Here is a 21,377-nt window from a genome sequence, read left to right as displayed (position 1 = left end):
GAATAGGGTTAGGGTTTCAAGAAAGTTTACCTTCAACAGAAGTAATAATATCATTACAATCATGCCATCTATTTGTGACACAGCGGAAAACAGCTAGGTCATATGGATATATGTTGATATTTACGTAACACAATTCATTGATTGTGAATGTGGATCTATCCATGAAAACTCTGTGAATTTGAAATAAATTAATGGAACATAAATGTTTTGAATGGATGACTGGAAAAACAAATGAGCACAAAAGTACATAGACTAACATTTTCACACCTGTGTGTCTAAAGAATCTCTGGAATCAATATTTAGACATCCAAATATGATGTTCATCATCTATAAATAACAGTTTCCATGTCAGATGAGGACTAAAATACAATATTTAATCAAAAATAGAAAAATGAATGCTCAGCAAAATTCCAAACTGCTCTATGAACAGAAAAAACTAAAGGCTTTAGGGTTTGAAAGGATGAAGGAAAGTGAATCAACCAAGCCACACTTCATCTACTCAACTCCTGTTTTGTTCCCAACCTTTTGGCAATGAAATATTATTCATCCTGAAAGCTCATATATTCACTGTAGCCAAAAAAGTACTGATGAACAGCAGATGGTTCAGAAATAATGAACTCTGTAGACCACCCTGAAATCACAGCAAGTAGCTAGATGTTCTGATTGCCTACAGAAAGATCTAGAGCAATTTATGTCATTTTGGATACCTAAGGAAGATGAGACAACACTTCCCAAGGAAAGGGTCAGATTTTGGAAAATATGGAGTGATTTCACATGAAACATTATGTCCTCACTAGCATTAGAAAGGGGAAATATAGAGGGTAAATTAAAAGGTATACTCACCTGGGCACCCACTCTAAAAGCAGCTTCTACTTGAGCTTTAAGGATGTTACATTTCATATGATCGGGTACGGAGGAAGGTGACACTGGGGGATGAAGACTTTTTTCAGAAACTTTCTTGTCTTCACCCTGCAGTTTACATAAAAGATAACATGGCAACATACATTAGAGGAAGAGATTGTATGATTTATCACAATGATCAGGTCAAATTTTACTTTGAACAACCAGTTTTAACACCATTTAGGAAAGTTTTCAAGTTCATAACCTGATAGAAAGGTCTGACAAGACAAATTATTCAAAAGACTTAACTTTAATCTATTACCAAGGTAATAAAGGCCTTTGAGGGAAGTGTGATACCACTGGGTACTCGGACAGACAGAGACATAGAGCATTAAGAAATATGTGAAAAGAGCCAGGACGTGGAGTGGGTTGTCCCCAAGATCATTTCCAAACCTAAAATTATATTGAAAAAGCAAAATATTCCACAGAAAGGGAAATTGGGTTGTAGGAGAAAGGGACACGGGCTCAATGCTCAGTTATACTCAAGCACCTTTATATCACTGACAGTGTAAAGGCGCCTGAAAGTGAATGCAAAATGTAATTTACATCCACTATAAGACCCCTTTACTCTACAGGGACTTTAGTATAACTGAGAACAAGGCCCCCAGTCTTTGATTTTGGATCCCTCTGAATTGAAGAAAGAGCAGAAAAATCCAATGAGTTTAACAGACACACTGATTCCTATTTCCACTGATTCTGAGGGTATGTCTACATGACAATTAAAAACCTGCGAGTAGCCCATGCCAGCTGACACGGGCTCAGGGGCTGTTTAATTGTGGTATAGACCTTTGGGCTTGGGCTAGAGCCCAAGCTCTAGGACCCTGCAAGGTGAGTGTGACCAAATGCAACCATGTTTTCACACCCTACACACCATTGTAATAATCTTTGTATAAAATATGCCTTGTGAAGTATCATGTGAAACCTAATAACTTGCTGGTCAGTCATGGTGAAATGTATGTAGCAACTTTATATGTAAAGGTATGAACATAAGCTAAATTATACGTGAAATGTCAGGTTTCAGAGTAACAGCCGTGTTAAGTCTGTATTCGCAAAAAGAAAAGGAGTACTTGTGGCACCTTAGAGACTAACAAATTTATTTGAGCATAAGCTTTTGTGAGCTACAGCTCACTTCATCGGATGCATACTGTGAAACTGCAGAAGACATTATATACACAGAGACCATGAAACAATACCTCCTCCCATCCCACTCTCCTGCTGGTAATAGCTTATCTAAAGTGATCACTCTCCTTACAATGTGTATGATACACATGATCACTTACTCCTTTTCTACTTGAAATGTGTTTGCTAGACAAGTCCGGGGAAGAGGTAAATCTGTTTTTCAAAGACAAAGAATGAGCTGATGCCTCTAGCCAGTTGTCATTAAAGTTGATTGGCAATCACTGGTCAAGTGGCCAGTCTTTGGCAGAGAAGGGGGAGGAGGGGCAGGAATGGATTGATTTGCATTTTAACAACAACATGGAACCTTTTCCCCCACAAGACTGCATGCCTCCATCCTCACAGCTGGAAGGAACTTTATCTAGGAGTAACCTACAGGGAAATGCATTTAAAAGATTGATTGGACTATAATTGGACCCCAGGTATTCTCTCTCTCTCTCAGCTGAGAAGACAAAGAAACCAGGCCTTTGGACGTTAGGAGGGGTTCTGACCAGAGAATTTGGTCAGCCCTGTTGCTGGGAATGTTTGGTAAGAATTTCACTTTGAACCAAGTCTAGTGTGTTAAGTTTCAGCAGTAGAAAGCATTTTATTTTTATTTCTCTTGCAACCATTGCTGACTTTAATGCCTTATACTCACCTAAAACCTCTCTCTTTGTTGTTAAATAAACTTGTTTTATTCTTTCATCAAAACTAATGCAGTTTTGTGTTTAAACTGAATTGTCTGGTAACTCCAATTAAAGTAGCAAATGGTCATACATTGACCCCTTACGGGGGCAACAGACCTCTAATATCTGGACCATCCAGGAGAGGGCTGGACAACGCGGAACACATGGTTTTGGGGGAAAATCTGAGACGGGGCGTATGTTGGGGAGTCACCCTGCAAGTGGTAACTGAGGCTGGTGGAAGCCAGAGTGTGACTGGAGTGTGCTGGCAGGCTGCAGCTATGTGTGACCTGCATGTTGTTTCGGTGCTACAACAGCAAAGCATTGTGAGGCACCCAAGGTTGCAGGGCAGGTGGGGACACAACCCCTCGCTGGATTGAGCCCTGGAATTTGATAGTGGGAGGGTCTCGGAGCAGGGGCTGCATCCCAACCCGGACTGTGCACATTGCAATTACACAGCCCCTTAGCCCAAGCCCTGTGAGCCCAACTCAGCTGGCACGGGCCAGCCGCAGGTGTCAAACTGCGGCATAGACATACAGTATAGCATGACCCACAGGGTAACTCCTTTTTGCACAAGGAAGGGTAATTCTCCAGCTCTGGATCTGAGAAATCCACAGCAGGACAGGTTCCACTGCCAGGAATAATTTCAAAAGTGACCTAAAGATTTTTTTGCCTGGAATAAACTTTAGAAGAAAGCAAACAAGAACCAGCAGACTTTCCCATATGCAAACACTTCCCTTGCAGAAATCAAGAGGATCCAGTCTCTCTCCTAATATAAACAATACTCAGTTTAAAGCAATTGAGCAGGGATGGGGCCAATCTTGTAAACACAGGCCCTTAAATCAGCACGTCATGATTATTTACAAGTTTTAAGGGAAGAATCAGACAATGGAATAGCAAGGGTCCACTCAGAGTTCCCCTCATCTTGCTGAAAACCAGATGAGAGTGGTAATCCCGGTTTTCCGTTGTTTTGACCACTGCATAATCATTTACGACTGTGCAGAGTGAGTGTGAATTGCTACCACTCTCATCTGATTGTCTTTCACACCAACTTCATACTGCCTTCGTCCACGTGTGCAAAATGTATATGGTACGAGGCAGTAGCAAATCAGGCCCAATGTATGTCCTTAGTTCACCTTTGACAAGTGTATTCTGAGATGCAGCAGGGCATTTTATACATCACTGAAACTACCCTGCCCTTAGCCTCAAAAAAGTCTTTTTGTTTGTTTATTTCACCAGGACCTATGTCCCCTCCAGTTTTTGGCCACCAAAACCTTGCTTGCTCACTTCATTGATCCAAAAACAGTCACATACAATATGGGATGTCAAGAATCTGGAGAAACTTTCCAGGAGCAGAACAACTCAACCTTGTGATTATATTGCCTTATACAACTATTTTGTGAGCACCCGGAAAAAGGCCTCAGACTGTGCTGAACCCCATTGAAATGGCATAATATTTTCCACATCTAAGAAATGTTGATGCAGTTGCCTTGTGAACCTAAGCTACTGTGGTTTCCAGCTACGCTTTTGAACAACTGACTGAATATCATAATTTAATCCACCCTGGTTTGTTTATTGATTGATTGAGTGTATTTGACATGAATGTTCATCAGTCTTGCACCTCTATTTTCTGAGCCTTATCTACAATTGCTAATGGAAAAATACGTGCACATTTTACTTTGTCTCTTTGGCTTTTATCCCATGAAAACATACCTGAAAACAAAAAGTACTGCTTCTAGCTGGAGAATATACTGAATTGTAGTTATCTATTGAACTTCAAACAAAAATGTAATACAAGAGACAGGAATTCTAACAACCACTACAAAAAAAAATCCAGGTGAAACACTCACTCACTGATATGGCTTTGCTGAGCTTCCCATTGACACTCATAATTGGAGATACCATTTAGGTAATTTGGACAGACAAAATCAACGAGGAAAGTGCAACCACCTGATCAGCCAATTGTCTCATTAAGCAGATTTTCATTGCTTGAAGATATCTGAAATGCTGCTACCATCAGCAAGTTTACTCGTATGCATACTGCTCTCTAAAGGGAATTCAAGCAGCACACTGTAATACAATGACAGTTCTAAAAGGCATGTTAAAACCAATCTTTGTTTTAGGGCTTGAAACTAATTAGATGACATGATGATTTCAGTCACATTAGGTTTACCCATTCTATTTCACTGTACAACCAAGGGGAAATGATACTTAAAGACCCAGATGGCTTTTTTTACATTCAAACACATTACCACTCTCCACAGTTCAGTAGCCAGTAGCTGCGTCTGCATTCTCCAATGTAATCCTTACAGAGACAGGACTGTGGCCTGCTCATCTATCCCTGTGCAAGCTACCTGCACCATGGGTCAAAGCAAGATTGGAGAGCCGCCTCTTTTGGGTATGTCTACTCTGCAATGAAAAGCCCATGGCACCGAGTCTCAAAGCCTGGGTCAGCAGACGGGCTCCAGCAGGCACAGGCAGGAATAACTCTGAATTTTGATATCCCTTGCAGGGACTCAGAGCCTGGGCTCCAGCCCGAGCCTGAACATCTGCATTGCAATTTTTACAGCCCACAGCCTGAACCCCCCTGTCAGCCTGAGTCAGCTCATCTGGGCCAGCTGCCACCATGCCAAAGGTCTTTTATTGCTGTGTAGACATACTAATCCCTCTCTGTGCAGATGGGCAGAAGTGGGGAATGGGTAGAGTCTTGGCTCTGCCAACCTCACCTCACTCATTCCCAACACACTGGTCAGCAAAGCTGACTTGGGGCAAAGGAGGAAGTAACCTGCTACCGCTATAGTAGTAGCTGGAACAAGGGGGAACTCTGGCTGGTCTGCCCCTGGGACTTACAGCTGTGCACTACCCCTTTATTTAGGTCAACTAATGTTACAATCTAACCCATAACTGCCGACTTCAAAATACATTCTGAAACTTAGAAGTTGTCTGTCAACCTGCAGGAGTGATGACAGATCTTTCTGCTACAGAACAGCACCTTCCATACTAACAATTCCTGTACTCAAGTAGTTGTTTAGCCAAAAATATTATATACATGAAATATGGTATCAAAGAATTGCCTCCTTGTACCTCCATGCTGCAAATGGATTCATTTCATTGTAACAAGGTATCCTCTCCGATAATAACCTCAGATTATAATACCCTCAGGCATCATGTTTCAATTCATAATGGTTCTTTCAGGGTGCATCTAAGGAAACGGAAGCTCAGTAGACTTCCATTCTCCTCTAAGTATCATTCAAGCCTAATGTAGTTAATTAAAACGATGCCTGGCAGCAAAAAAAAAGGGAAGGAGACTAATGGAACCATCAGCTTTTTGTATTTATTGGAATACTTTTCCATTGCTTTTCCTCTTTTCATACTCGTGAAATTCTGGCTGCAATGAAGTCAATGGTTTTTTTGCCGTTGACGTCAATGGCTTTGACATTACCTGACTTGATCTCACAGGGCTTGGGCTGCAGGGCCATGAAATTGCAGTATAGACATTCAGGCTCTGGGACCTTCCCTCACATCGGGTCTCAGAGCCCAGGCTCCAGCCCAAGCCCAACCATCTACATGGTAATTTTCTAGTCCTGCAGACCAAGCCCCATGAGCCCAAGTCAGCTGCTCTGAGTCAGCCTCAGGTCTTTTATCGCATTGTAGATGTGCCCAACTGTAGACTGGCGTGACATGAATAACGACATGAGGCGGCCTCCTTTCTTGGGAGATAGGATTAGGGTGGTAAATGGATTTGCAGGATGGAAACAGACCATCTGTACTAAATAAGATACGGGGGAACAGCCAGGGAACCATTTACAATGGACAAGATAAAAATGAATAAAATAAGCCTGGAATGTAAGATGAGGTAAAGAGTAAATCGTGCATGGACAGTGTGTGCTGTACAGGGATTGGTTCCTAGAAAGTGACCATGCCAATCCCAGAACACGTGATGCAATGTACCGTAGATGCAAGGTATTGTATAAATGTATATAAAAGAAGAGATTTGCTGCATAACTTTGGTATGCCCTATAACCGCCCCGTACACTGGAGCCTGAACAACCTCAGTGTAGCATTGCTGCATGCCAAATAAAGGAACCTGAGTGACAGGACTTGAGTTGAACTAAGTTCTTGGGGAACCAAATGGAAGAGGTTTCAGGGGAACCCCAAGACCAATAAGGCCACGTTTCACCCATCTATAATTTTTTAAAAAATACAAAAATCTACATGAAAATAATAATACAGGTCTCACAGAAAGCAGATATTTGGTGTTAAGGTTGCCATGCCATCCTGGACTCATTCAATGGTAAATACACAGTTGTGGACCAGTTGTGCCCCCTCAGTCACATTGACTGGTGCCTTACTTCCTGACTAGTCTAAGTAAAAGAAAAGGAGATACTCGGCTACTCAGGGTGTAAGGTACTACTTAGTGGGAGTAGTAAGGTTCTGGTGGATGAAGTGCTGTCAATAAAGATAGGTTCTTTGTGTTCTCTAGGAACCACATTTGCTTAGTTTATGACAGAACACAAGATTTTAAAACTATCAGCACTGTAGAGCCCATATAATGTCAGGCTGTAAAAATGCAAGCTGTACTCCACTCTATTTTGTGCTTACGCACAATAAACAAAATTGTCTGTTAAGTTTCCAGAACCCTTATTGCTTACAATGGTGAATGAAGCATAAGAATAGCAACTGTATTCAGACTCTGTACCAGGTTGGCAGTTATTAAAATCCCATCTTGATGTGTAAACTCAGCACATTCAATATGGAAGTCACGAGAGAAGTATATAAAGATACAGTTCTAGCAACCCTTGTAATTTCATCGCGAGTCTCATGATATTTGGTGTTCTTCTGAAAGCCCCAGCTACTGGATTCCTGTGAATACAGGAGAATATCGGCTGTCATGTTTTTAGAAAAGTAATCTAGTTTGAAAACGTGAGCTGAGTGCACTCTGTAGGGTCAGAAACCAGAAGGCAAAGTGACACCCAAAGTCATTAGCAAAAAAAAGAACCACACCTCATGATCTTCAAGACAGGCTCATGATCTTTGAATAGGTGGGTGTGGAAATACTCGAGATATACTACACTAAAAAGCTATTTATTTATTTTTTTAAAAAAATAACTATTACAAATGCCACCCTTTTGGGTAATTGATGGCACGTTAGTTTTCCATCACCAACTCCATCAGTGGTGTTTGTTAGTAGCATGGGTTCACTTAAGTTTCATCATTCTTGCACGGATACAAAATCAGTTGTTTTTTTTTTTTTTTTTGAAGAAGGGAAAAATAGGACAGTTGCAGGTAGCATTTAGGTGAATGCTATTTGGTAGGAGTGGGTTGAGTAACCTCAGACTCATGTCACATGTTACTTGATATTATTTTGTATTCATTTTTTATTATTGCGGTCCTATTGCTGTTTGGATTTTGTTTTTCCTCTTTAAATTTAAGGGGATTCAATCCTTCTTCTTTACTCTGAAAAGTTCATATGTTGTTTGGAACCAAATAAGGATAAAAACAGCAACTTCTATAGTTTTAGCCCTCCCCACAATTTCTTTTTAATATGTGTCTTAGCCTATTAAGCTAATTTTAATATGTTTAAACTCAGAATCCTCCTTACGAGTAAAAGTGCCTATCGTTACTAGGAAAAATGATGTTTGCTTAACTCATGTTAGCTAACAGACAGTAACAAACATGAGGCAAGAGCCTAGAGAAGACAAGGCAGTTTGTAGTTTTCACATGAGTTAGCAGACCAAGTGAAGACTGTGAGGGAACCTGGGGTTTATCAACTTGCTAACTACAAACCACCTTGTCTTCATCAGGTTCTTAAACCATATCAGTTTCCACAGGCTAGCCAACACAAGTTAAGAACCCACCTTATTTTCTAGTGAAGGCAAGGCCCAGCTGAACACATCCTGCTCCTTATTCAGCACAGAGATGCATCAGATCAGAGAAGAATCGCAGAAACACCAGTCAACTGTTTATCTTTTCTCACCAGTCAGGGGTCATTTGCTACTGCAGTAGCTACAGGCTTTGCTGCCTTGTAAGCGACAGACAGCTGCACAGCTTTAGTGTAAGGGCTTGGCTAAACTTGCACGTTATACCGCAATAAAGCCTCCCAGAGCGCTCTACCTTACTCCCCGTCCACACTGGCAAGGCACATAGAGCGCTCTGACTCCCTGGCTGAAGCACTCCTGGTACTCCACCTCCAGGAGAGGATTAACGGCTCTTGTGTATTGGGTGAGACGCTGCAGCTCCAGTGTAAACGAGGAGTTACCTTACAGCGCTCTGATTGACCTCCAGAAACGTCCCATAATCCCATTAACTGAAGTGGCCTCTCTTGTCTTTGTTGTGAACTCGGGAGGAATGCGGAAGTGGCCCTTTCAAAGCTCCCTTTCAGAGTGCCAGCTGCTTATCTGGTCTGAGAAAAAAACCAAACAGCTAATGTTTGTTTTGAGTGATTGAGAGAGAGGTGGGGGAAGGAGGGGGGTCTGAACTTACAAGACAGCATGCTGACACACTCTCAACACCCCAAAAACCCACTCTCTCTCCCCCCACATACACACAACACACTCCACCCCCCCCCTCCCCATTTGAAAAGCACATTGCAGCCACTTGAATGCTGGGATAGCTGCCCATAATGCACCACTCCCAATGCAGCTGCAAGTGCTGCATATGTGGCCACGCCAGTGTGCTTGCAGCTGTCAGTGTGGACAGACTGCAGCGCTTTCCCTAGCGTGCTCTCCGAAGGCTGGTTTAACTCAAAGCACTCTACAGCTGTAAGTGTAGACAAGCCCTAAGTAACACCACTGGTGAGCAGTCAGTACATAGTGGTCTGCAGCAGTGAAGGACTGAAGAAGAGATGTTTGCAAAGAAACAGAAGCAGAGGAGAGAAAGGAAATTAAAATATATTTATGCCTGCAATATTCCTTTTCACCCTGAAGGCTAAAGATAATGTCACTGGTGACAAAGAGACCAACAGGCATCACAAAACTGATTTACGTTGCTCACCAAATGAATGGAAAGCAATCATCACGTCAACTGGATTTGTTCTGCCCCTTTTCCTAAACCATTCTTCATTCCCATGAGATGGAGTTTGCTGTAGCAGACAATCAAATTAACTCCTAACCACTCAACCTAATTTCATCCAATTATTTTATAAAATTCACCTTTGTTTGATACCAAGCATGACAAATTTCAGCCCCAAAGCAGTTTGCTTCAAAAGGGAATTAACAACTAGAAAATACAGGTTCAAATGAGTTGTCAATTTAAAATATAAATTTAGATATGTTGAGGCCACTTTTAGGCCATTATGGTCATCTAGTCTGACTTCCTGAATAATATAGGCCATAGAACTGCACCAATGAATTCCTGCATCGAGCCTCGTAACTAGTAGTTTGCAGCCAGCATATTATTTGTGTGTGTTATATCTCTCTCTCCTACCCCATGTCTGTCTTGTCTATTTAAATGGAAGCTCTTCAGAGCAGAAACTATTATATGTTTGTAGAGCACCTAACATAATGCCTGATCTTGGTTGGCCCCCTAGGCACTACTTTAATAAATATGAACAATATTCAAAAGACAGCCAATCTTCATTTAATGACTCCAGGCAACGGAGAATTTCCATTGGTAAGTTATTCCAGTGGTTAGTTAACCTCACTTAAAAATGTATGCTATTTCCAGTTTGAGTGTTTCTAATAAGGCTATTGGAAAATTCTTCTTCAAAGTTGTTGGTTTTTTAACTTGTATTTATATATTTGTTTGTTTTTCAAAAAGTGTCTGTGTTGTGATACATTTTGATTTTTTTGTTGAAAAATACAAACACGACAAAAGCAAAAAGGTTTGGATTTTCAGCTGAAAACTCAAAATATGTCAGCTTTGGAAATGTCACCACAGTGCCACATGGAGTTACAGTTTATTTGCCTCAAATCACCACTCTCTTGTATGGGCTGGGATCACCCAGTGAATTTCATTGCCCACGATGCACTATGGACACATGACCCCCAGGATGCTCACCCTCCCCTTACCAAAAGGGAACCCAGCCTATAGAGGAGAGAGCAGGAGGCACACAAACTACAACTCCCATGAGGCACAGCAGCAGCATTTCTGAATTAACATATTCTGTTTTTCAGTCAAAATATTTCAGTTTTGCTTTTTCACCTGAAAGTCAACATTTTCCACAAAAAAATACCAAACACACACACTTTTTCTGACCAACTCAAATTTCTAACTTCTACTTCTAGCCATTGGAACTTGTTATGCCTTTGTCTGCATAAGCAGGGGTCCTTCTAGTATCAGGTATTTCCTTCTGGTGCGTATACTTCTAAACGGTAATCAAGATGCCTCTTAACCTTCTTTGCTTATGCTTTGATCCTGTGCTGAAAGAGCATCAATGTAGAAGTCTCTGTATGAAACTAACAAAGTCATTTAATTAGGTTCCTTCTTGAACTGAGAGTCAGAAATCTTTCCAAACACTACTTTCTCTCTCAACCAGTTTACTCATTAAGGTCCTGATTCTCCATCTCTTTAATTCAATGCCAACATTTTCATTGACTTCAGTAGGATTGAGCCTTAAAGGGCCTGATGCTGCAAGACTTGTCATATGCACAACTCCATTGGCTTTAACTAGAGTTCTGAAGTTAATAGCTGTAGGATGGGACACCATGTTGTATGGTTCTGTCATGTAAACCTATGCCAATGTAGTTCTAAAACATAACAGACTCTTCTTATGTGAAGAAAGAATATGATTTTTTAAACACTTTTACGCTACCTAGCTGAGTAACCCATCAAAGCTAAAACAAAACAATAGCACAGCTGAAGTATGGTTTATCATGGTTTAAATAAAAGACCATAAATCCTTTGTCATTTGATAGTGTTGAGCTCCAATCTTTCTCCCCACACCTGCCCCCCACAACCTACTGTCGTTCAGCTACCATCCTGTAAATATTTCAAATACATACAGTACATGCACAGTGAATAATACACCTTAAAAGGAATGGGGCAAATGAATTATATCAAGAAATATATAAACATACACACACTAAGCCTTTTTTTCCTACTTTTAGCTGAATTGAATTTCAAAGGGAAAGTGGAAGGAAATATTTAAGGACCAGTAAGAAAATGGTGGGAGATAAGTAAGTGAAACAGTTGCAGCCAAATATGTTGGGTTGAATTAATGATGAAGTAACATCAGCTGCTGAAGATCAAGTAACAAAGGAGCGTTCTGACATACACTACAATATTTATTATACCTTGTTTATATTGATGTGCAGAGCTGGCCATGGTCCAACTACCTTCACAGTCTCCACTTCCATCTTCTTCAGATGGGAAGAAGTGTTATCATAAAGGACGGGAAGTCCTGAGCTCAATTCTAAAAAGAGGCCCAAAAGAAAGAAAGAAAAAAAGCAAAATCTCAAGGAAAACTACAAGAGCATCGCAGATCAAAACACTTGGCTGCTGAGGGGATACTGTCAAAAGCTTTATATACTTTCTATTTTCTGTAATACCCTCTAAGAAGTTTTAAAATGCATTTATTGGGTCATTTTCCCTTTTCTATTTAGCAAACAAACTTCTTCCAAATTCTAATGTGACTTAAACCCACTTCGGACCAGATTCCGAGTGTCTCAAGATAAGTAGCAACTGAATTCACGAGTGTTCCCATTGACTGCCTTGGCACTACTTTGAACAAAGATGCCACTTGCGTGTTAGGGTATCAGAGTCTGGCTTCTATAGCAGACTTTCTTCTTTGAATACCCGTCTCTTAGAGGTTGTCATCCGGAATTCGTCCAGCCCACTCAACAGAGTTTTTTCATTACTCACTTATGCAGAAAGAAAATACTGACAGGAGGCTCACTCCGAAAATATTGTATTGACCTATTAAACCACCTTGGGGATAGTGTGGGAGATATGAAAATTATTTAGAAATAGAAAAATATTATTTGTTTTATTAAATGTCATTTAATGAGTCCTTAACTTTTTCTGCATTTCCTTTTCTCAGTGAGGCTAGTTAATACATAAAAGTAGTTTGGACCCATTCTTCAGACTGTAGGGGTCTGATCAAAAGACCTTCGAACTCAATAGAAAGCCTCCCATTGACTTCAGTCCGATTAGGATCAAGTTATTAAATAGTCCTATTGAAGATAAGTACTGCTCGCATGGGGCCTAATTCAATAACTGTTTAAGCATGAGCTTAAATCCATCCCTACTTAGAAAAGCACTTAAGCACATACTTAACTTTAAAGAAATGGTGTCAAGTATCAGGGGGTAGCCTTGTTAGTCTGTATCCACAAAAACAACAAGAAGTCCGGTGGCACCTTAAAGACTAACAGACAGCCCCCCAACCTGAAGCAAATACTCACCAGCAATTACACACCACACCACAGAAACACTAACCCAGGAACCAATCCCCGTAACAAACCTTGTTGCCTACTCTGTCCCCATATCTACTCTAGCGACACCACCAGAGGACCCAACCACATCAGCCACACCATCAGGGGCTCATTCACCTGCACATCTACTAATGTTATATATGCCAACATGTGCCAGCAATGCCCCTCTGCCATGTATATTGGCCAAATCAGACAGTCTCTAGGTAAAAGAATAAATGGACACAAATCAGACATCAGGAATGATAACATAAAAAGCCAGTAGGAGAACACTTCAGTCTTCCTGGACATTGTATAAAAGATTTAAAAGTAGCTATACTTGAACAAAAAAACTTCAGAAACAGACTTCAAAGGGAAACTGCAAAACTAAAATTCATTTGCAAATTTAACACCATTAATTTGAGCTTGAAGAGGGACTGGGAATGGCTGGCTCACTAAAAAAGCAACTTTGCCTCTCCTGGAATTGACACCTCGTCGTCAACTATTGGGAGTGGACTACATCTAGCCTGATCGAACTGGCCCGGTCAACATTGGTTCTCCACTTGTGAGATAACTCCCTTCTCTTCATGTGTCACTATAATAATGCCTGCATCTATAATTTTCACTCCATGCATCTGAAGAAGTGGGTTTTTTACCCATGAAAGCTTATGCCAAATAAATATTAGTCTTTAAGGTGTCACCGGACTCCTTATTGTTTTTTAAAATATATGCTTTGCTGAGTAGGGATGGATAACTGAATTGGAGACCAGGCAGTGAATCCAACTCCCACTGAAGTAAATAAGAGTGTTTCTGGTGACTGGGCCATTGAGTAACTCTTTCCAGGGCTGGGCTCCTTGCATTCTTGTTATCTTGTTTGATACAGTCAGTGATGACACAGTCCAGAATTGCTGACATCACATTTTCTTCCCTGGTGATAAAGCTCTGAACTAAGAAATTACATTGTGTGAATAACTTAATGCAGCTTCTTAGATAAGCTAGGATGATTTTGTATAAACAGATTCATTTTATGTTCCTGTTGGGAAAGAAAATACTGAAAAAGTACACAATTTAAATGGGTTTAAGGCAAATATAATTTATACAGTTTGCTGGATTGCACGACTGATTCATTACGTTAATATACCAGAAACCAAAACAGTTAATTTAACTTAGTTTTCACTGTTCAACTTGCAAATAGTCATACAAAACAAACACATAAATAAATAAATCCTAAAAAAAAATCTTTACAGTGTTAACATTAAGTTTAAAAGACATCAAATCTCTCTCTCAAAAAAACAAAAAACCTTTAAAAAATTAGTGCGTTTAAAATGCAGTTGTACTCTGAAATTCTGTTAAAACAACATGACATTGTATGTTCATTGTCTCTTGTTGATTTCCATATCAAGTGTACTTGGTCTGTAAATAAGTGGAATATTTTTTTGTAACTGCTAACCTAACCTGGGATCTGAGAGCCAAGCTGGGTCCTTTCTCCCTCACTCACCATCTCCTTTAAAAGACTCTGTAGGATAAACTATGTTCTCATTGACACCTGTGCAACGCCATTAACTTCATATCACGGCCAAGGTAATCTCTGTATTGTCCCAGCTATCTTCAATGGGTTTGCACAGTTATAATTGATTGGCAACCAGTAAAAAATTCTGCTGATTACACTCACACCGGAATAGAATCCTACTCCCTCTTTCTGAGCTGTGTTGGCACGGCAGGGTTAACAGCTGCATAACATAGAAAAACTTTATTTTTGTCACTTAAGTCAGCAGATGCGATTCTGAGTACACACAGGAAGCAGATCTGCTGCTTAAGAAAGTACCATCTCTCCATAGGTACCCTTTACAGAAGAACTACATTTTAAATATAATAATTCATACTGAAATCTATTGCTGAATTACCATCACAAAACTTGTTCAAATGTAAGATTTGTTTCTGAGTAGTTGGACGACACTTTCATAACTAAGCCACACTGAGAATCTGAAAACCAGGCAAATTTTGACTGGTTTTGTTTGCTGTACCAAATCCCATACTCTAGTCACAAACATTTAAAGAGCTTAGTTTGAATATTCAGTACTCTCAAGCCCACTCCTTGTGTCTTGCTGGAGAGGATGATGGAATTTTGTATTTCATTTGAAACCATATAAGATGGAAGAGGGGTTTATGATTTCAGCCTGGACACAGGCAAATCTGGACGGATTAGGCTGACTTCTGTTCCACATGACATGAACTCCAAAGTCAAAGCTCAGGGTTAAGTGAGTCCACATGACTTGAAACAAGCAAAAAGGCAGAGGCATGGCCATTTCAAGAGACAGTAAGATTAAAAGGGGTGACCCGTGAGGTCCCATTTTCCTCACCTCCACTGAGAAACTTCCAAATGTATTCTTCCATTAGTAGAAACACCACACCATGCTTCCCCATCCATCCCCACTCACTCTTGCATTCACATGCAAACTGTGCCCTTGAGACTCTCAGCAAATTAGCCACCAAGCTATTCCTTGATTCACTTTCCTTACAGACACCCCGACTGTTCATTCTACCCCCTTTCAGACACCAGTCCCCATGTCACTTCATTCCACAGCATCATACACACCACTACCACCATTTTCTTCCTTTCTGCACACGAGTTCTTCCTGTTGCACACTTCCCACCATTCACTCTATCCTGGGCCTCTGGTAGAAAGCCAGAATGCTCCTTTTAGTTTCCTCATGGGTAAGATTAGCCTTTTCCCCAGACCCATCACAAGACTCAATATTCTTAGTTGAAATAATATAAGAGGGATTTGAAGAATCCAATTAAAAAAATTAATTAGATACTAAATATCAATCCTGAAATTTCCTTGGATTCTTAATTTACAGTTTTGTAGCTGCCACTTAGTGTTTGGGGGGAAACATTGCCAAATTTATCCCAGCAGAGAGTTTTAAATCAATAAAATTCCGTGGTCACAGGATAGGGCTGGCTGTCACAGGGTGACACTAGCCTTTTAAGACGGAGCAGGGCCAGCATAGCTTTAAAAGAGAGGGCTTAGAAAGAGACCCACCCCCCAGTGAGGGGGAGCTGAATGAGTCAGGCTGAGAGCCTGGAAAGGTTCAGACAGAGGGGCCCTGGGGCTCTCACTGGGAACAGGGAGCCTTGGAGAGCTAGGACAGCCAATGAGCTGGGAGTGGGGGCAAATGGAATCTAAGTACTAAAGGGGGAAAAAGCCCTGATAACTGTATCCCTGGGCAAATTGCTGTGACAGAATACACTCCTGTCTTCATACCCTGCACACTGTTGTAATTATCTTTTGCACAAAATATGGCTTGTAACGTATCATTTGAAAACTCATAATTTGCTGGTCAGTATTGTCTTGGTGAAATATGTGTGGTAACATTGTATGTGAAGTTATAAGATTCCCCTCTTTGATGTTATTAACACATGTTCCAAACCCCACAGCCCTGCCCAGGGAGAAGTCAGGTCTGTCCTAAACAAAGGAAGGAATGCGTGCTTGCCTTAACTTGCATCTAAGCAGTAAACAGAATAATCAAGCGGGGAGGGAAAACAAAAGTAGTTCAAACAGGTGAAAAAAAAACCCAGCAGGGAATATCCTTCCACACAGCCTCTTTGTCTCCTGGGTCTCAGCTGGAAATGTTTTTCAAGAAGGGAACTGAAACTATAAAAAGGAGGGACAAACAGCCCAAGGCACCTTTCTCTCTCTCCATGCTCATCATATTCACTGTACCTGAAAAGACAAAGGAAGCAGCCATTGGACTCTGGGGGAGTAGTCCAGACCCGAGAGTTTGGTCAGTAATCTGCTGGAACATGTGGTGAGAAACTTTGCTCTAAATTTAATATAGTTCATTAAGTTAGGCATTCGTAAATGTTTCATCTTTCTTTTTCTTGTAACCATTTCTGACTTTTATGACTCATTACTTGTACTCACTTAAAATCTCTCTTTATAGTTAATAAAGTTGCTTTACTGCTTTATCGAATCCAGTGTGTTCAATTTGAAATGTCTGGGTAACTCCATCTGGGGCAACAAGTTGGGTGCATATTACTTCCTTAAAGGAATAACAGACTTAACATACTTGTACTGTCCCAGAGAGGGCTGGGCAGTATACAACAGACAGTTCGTGGGACAGATCCTGGACTGTGGGTGTGTTGGGGTCACCCTGCAGCATAACCAAGGCTGGTAAGAGCCAAGGTGTGTTTTGCTGGCTGCACCACACAGACATAGCTGGGAGTGACTTACTGGCTGCAGGCTACAGCATCAAGGCATTGCAAAGGGCACCCCAGGTTACAGGGCAGGGGTGACACAGCTACTTATTAGTCTAGATTGTGCTCTGGTATGTAACAGTTGCATAACTACGTTTTTGTTGATTTGACCTAAGCGTGGACAATAAAACTGTATAAAAGAGACTGTGGGCAGGGCAGAGAGTTCTTAGCAAGCTGGGGAGAAGCCCTCCCTTGTTACAGTGGCCTTTCAAGGGGAGTAGGACAGTCCCACCCATGCCTAGTTGTGATCTGACTCTTGGGTTTGGGTATGGGGCAGTGGTTGGGTCAGCTGACCAGGCATCATATGATGGTAGCCTGGGGGCAGTGCTTCCCATAAGGAACAGCCTCCTCAGAGAAATCTGCAGGGAGTCCACAGTCTCCAAAACACTCCAACTGGATGGAGACGGTAGATTGGCACCAAGATCCGCCATGCAAAAGACAAGCAGTGCCCTTTTCTCTTCCAGCAGAGCAAGCTTGTTGAAAGTGGTTCTCCACTAAGTCTCATTTCAAATCAGAGAAGTAACAGCCAGGACTAATTCCCTTTTCATGTTGTGAGTTTGGAGATAGTGGAAGGGGAATGCTCTAACCGGCTGACCAACTGGGACCAAGTTGACTGTGACCAATTTGTCCAGAGAAGGTTGTTCTAATAATTCACCTCAGTCACAAGGGGTCCACGAACCATCTTTAGATACACAAATCAGTATATTTAAATTCTTAGCTACCGTAGCTCTATTGTCTCCAAGTGCCAGGTGAACACTGCTTTTGCTGGTTGGGCAATTATCAAACATGCTCCCAAGTGCCCCTGAAATGGTGGTTCCAGTACATGTCCTGTTGAAAGCCTGCTAATGCAGTGCATACAACGTCTAAAGTAGCCCTCCCTCAACTCCTTCACACCTTACCAGGGTCCTGTGGTGCACTTGTTCACCTGATAAAATTTTCAGTGTAGTGGGGTGTCTTGGGCCAGAGTTGCTACAGAGGCACAGGGCCTCTGAGCACATCGCTTGAGCATCCCACAGAACTGCAGAGTATATAAGGTTATTTATCATAATGGGTCAGGTGAGGAAGAACTCTGCCGGGAACCTCAGGAAGATTTGCTGCCTCAGAGCCCTCTTCCATAGGCTTTTGAGTGGGATGGAAAGATCTGGGTCTGGAGCAGCAACAGCTCCATTCAGCTAGCAGAGCAGCACAGTGATGGATGTAATCAACATCTCATTGGCAATGCTGTTAATTCATAAATGTTATATCGTTCCAACTTCCTGAATGGTTGGTGTGTGTTTAATGATGCATTAATTTCTTACAAAAATGGCCCCATTTTCAGAAACCAATCAATAGCAATAGCTCCCCTTCTTTGATGCTCTCTGTCTCCTTGCCTGTGACAAATCTCATGCCAGAGTAATTACTGAAAATGTGTTACATTTAATAGACTTACTATTTGGGTTTGGAACTCCAGAAACAATATCTTTGCTGTCGGGAACAATTACTCCATAATTAGAGTGGTGATGGTGATGCCGGTGATGGTGGTGGTGATGCCTTCCAGACATTTTTGTGGTAAATGGTGCTCCACCATTTTCTTCAATGTTGAACTGATGAAGGTCAGTGTTGTTCAAGGGGTAGCTGTGAAACAAATTCCATTCAAATTAGAATCTTTTAAAGTGACAAAGCAATTATGCCTTTTTGGGGAATTTAAACTGCTTTTCTGGGACAATGTCGATTTTTCAAGAAGGTTCTTTAATTTTTGTAAACCCAAGTACTCCACCCATTTAAGATTAATTCATTTCAATTTAACTGGGAAAAAAAATGGCATATATCCTACCCTAACACTTTGCACCAATGGGAGTCCTGCATGCACAGCAAGGCGGTAAGATTTTCATGTGTGAATTATTTTCTGCTTTAAATGCTAATGATGCTTCCCCCAAAAAATATTCCATGACTCAAATGTAAATGATATATGGTCCAGAGCATGGAGCTAAGCAAACATCAAAACCCATCAGATGGGGATTTGCATTTTCATTTTTGGTAAGAGAATGCCCAGGCCATACCACAGCAATTCATCTTCAGTCTGCTTTGACTTATTAAGGAATCTAGAGAATGGGATCAGAGTAACTTCACACAGTGAGGTGGAATGAGCCTCTGAAAAAATGGTGAAAATGCTCGGGGGAAAAGTTTGACACATATGGGGAATAATAAAATTCTGAAAAAACAGTATTCTTAGTTGAGCATTTACTTGTGCCAACAATGAAATCACATTTGTGCTGGTAAATGAAGTACAAATAAATTTTGTACATATAGATATTTCTGTAAGAGAACAATAGCACACAACAATTGTGCATGCAGAAATGAACACCAGGTTGAGATCTTAGTGAAAGTTTGCCCTTAATTCTATATCAGTATTGACTCAGATACAAACATACACTTTATTCAATAATTGGATAGGTCCTATATAAATGTATTACTTGAAGTGTCTACGGCAGATGTTGATTGCTTCTTAATTCCAGCAACCAAAAAAGAGTAAGTGCTTTATGCCATCTATGCAAATTATTGCAAATAAAGTTTCTTCCTCATGGAATATTATACATTTTAAAATATTTGAAAAAGTAGTCGATATTTTATAAATTTATTAATATTCAAAATTGTAGTAGGTTTTGGAACACTGAATTAGAAAAAAAAATTTAAAAAAAGAGAATTTCCAGCCTATTTAGAACACATGAAGAGATACCATTTATCCACCTGCTGGCAGTTTACAACGAAAGAGAGAAAAACCTGAAAACATGAAGTAAAGACAAACTGAAGAATTAGAAGGAAAAATGAGCAGATTATTTCCAACTAGACAGCATACTATGTAGAAAAAACCTTTGTTCGTCCACCCTCTCAAAGCAAAATTAACCAGTCATTTGCAAACAGACGTTGTTGTATTATTTCAAAAAGATGTGTCCAAGTGCGTAACTTTGTACCTTTCCAATAACCATGGCCTTCTCAAAAAACTTTTCTAACTCTATGAGAGGCTCTGTCTGGTGGTACCTGACCGGCACTTCAATGTCAAAAGTTGGTTCATTGGGGAGGAGGTGGACCACTGCATGTTTAAGGACAGTTGGAAGTCTCCTCTCACAAAGCAAGACATTGGAACAGACTGCCAGTAATGGCACCGTAGCCAACCCACTTGTCTTAAGTGACCAGGATAAACATGGCTCAGATCTACAAGTGGTAGGTCTTGAGGAGACTGGAAGATAAGAAATATCCTCCTTAGAAACCAAATCAAATGCAAACACTAGATGACAAGCCATCTGGAGTCTGTAGTTCTCAAACTCCAAAGGTTTGGAGAAAATAACCTGACACTAGTCTCTCATTCAGCAAGACCACCACATCTTCAACACAGCAATCAACTGAAGGAAGTACTCATGGGACAAATCAGTCCAGGATAATGAGACTGCACACTAAATGAGAGTGCACGTAGACAATCCTTTTGAGGTGTCTATGACTGGGGACAATTAACTTTTTTTGTCTTATGTTATAGCTCTTTTGCACACACAAATGAATGTTCTGTAGAAAATGTCAGATTCCAGGTGACTTCGCTGCCATCCTTTGTACAATTCAACTGTTTCAAGACACAGAGATCACCATTAAACCAGAGTATGGTAAAGGATCATAGAGTTGAGGGTCCTCTTTAAAAAAATGATAATAGCTGCAGGTGAGCAGATAGGCACACCGGTTGGAAGAGGAGACCAGTTGTTCATCAACATCAATGAGATCATAAAACTTCATAGATCAAGTCTCAGAGGTTGATATGGATGTGAAATAGCTGCCATATTGAAATGGAGGAAATGATTTGAGTATCTCAACTATTTAAATCATCTTTGTAATCAAATTGAGTATACCCCTAGATCTGTGAAAACGTTTCTTGACTATGTGGGTAAAGGACTCAACCTTACAGGTAAAACCCAGGGAAGTCCATCATGTCAAGGAAGTAAAGAGTTAGCTCAGCAAAGATTATGTTCACATGCATGTCCAAGTCTCCATGGGCAATGAACTATAAGGAATC

General features: G+C 40.7%; 1 protein-coding gene across 6 annotated transcripts in view; it reads right to left on the bottom strand.

Annotated features, from left to right (window-relative positions):
• EPB41L4B (erythrocyte membrane protein band 4.1 like 4B) overlaps window positions 1-21,377 on the bottom strand; it is a 246,907-nt gene that overhangs the window by 76,615 nt on the left and 148,915 nt on the right. For 5 of the 6 annotated variants that reach the window (XM_073332657.2, XM_073332653.2, XM_073332656.2 and 2 more), the window contains 4 exons: window positions 18,771-18,955; window positions 16,773-16,808; window positions 11,972-12,090; window positions 844-969 (listed from right to left, as the gene is read on the bottom strand). In XM_073332657.2, coding sequence (XP_073188758.1) covers window positions 844-969; window positions 11,972-12,090; window positions 16,773-16,808; window positions 18,771-18,955 — 466 coding nt within the window. The remainder of the gene's footprint in view (window positions 1-843; window positions 970-11,971; window positions 12,091-16,772; window positions 16,809-18,770; window positions 18,956-21,377) is intronic. The other variant, XM_073332655.2, reaches the window with a different exon arrangement.

This window comes from Lepidochelys kempii, chromosome 2, assembly GCF_965140285.1.
Source record: "Lepidochelys kempii isolate rLepKem1 chromosome 2, rLepKem1.hap1, whole genome shotgun sequence".
NCBI lineage: Eukaryota > Metazoa > Chordata > Testudines > Cheloniidae > Lepidochelys > Lepidochelys kempii.
Note: the sequence above shows the minus strand (reverse complement) of the source record. Positions and strands in the feature narration are given on the sequence as shown.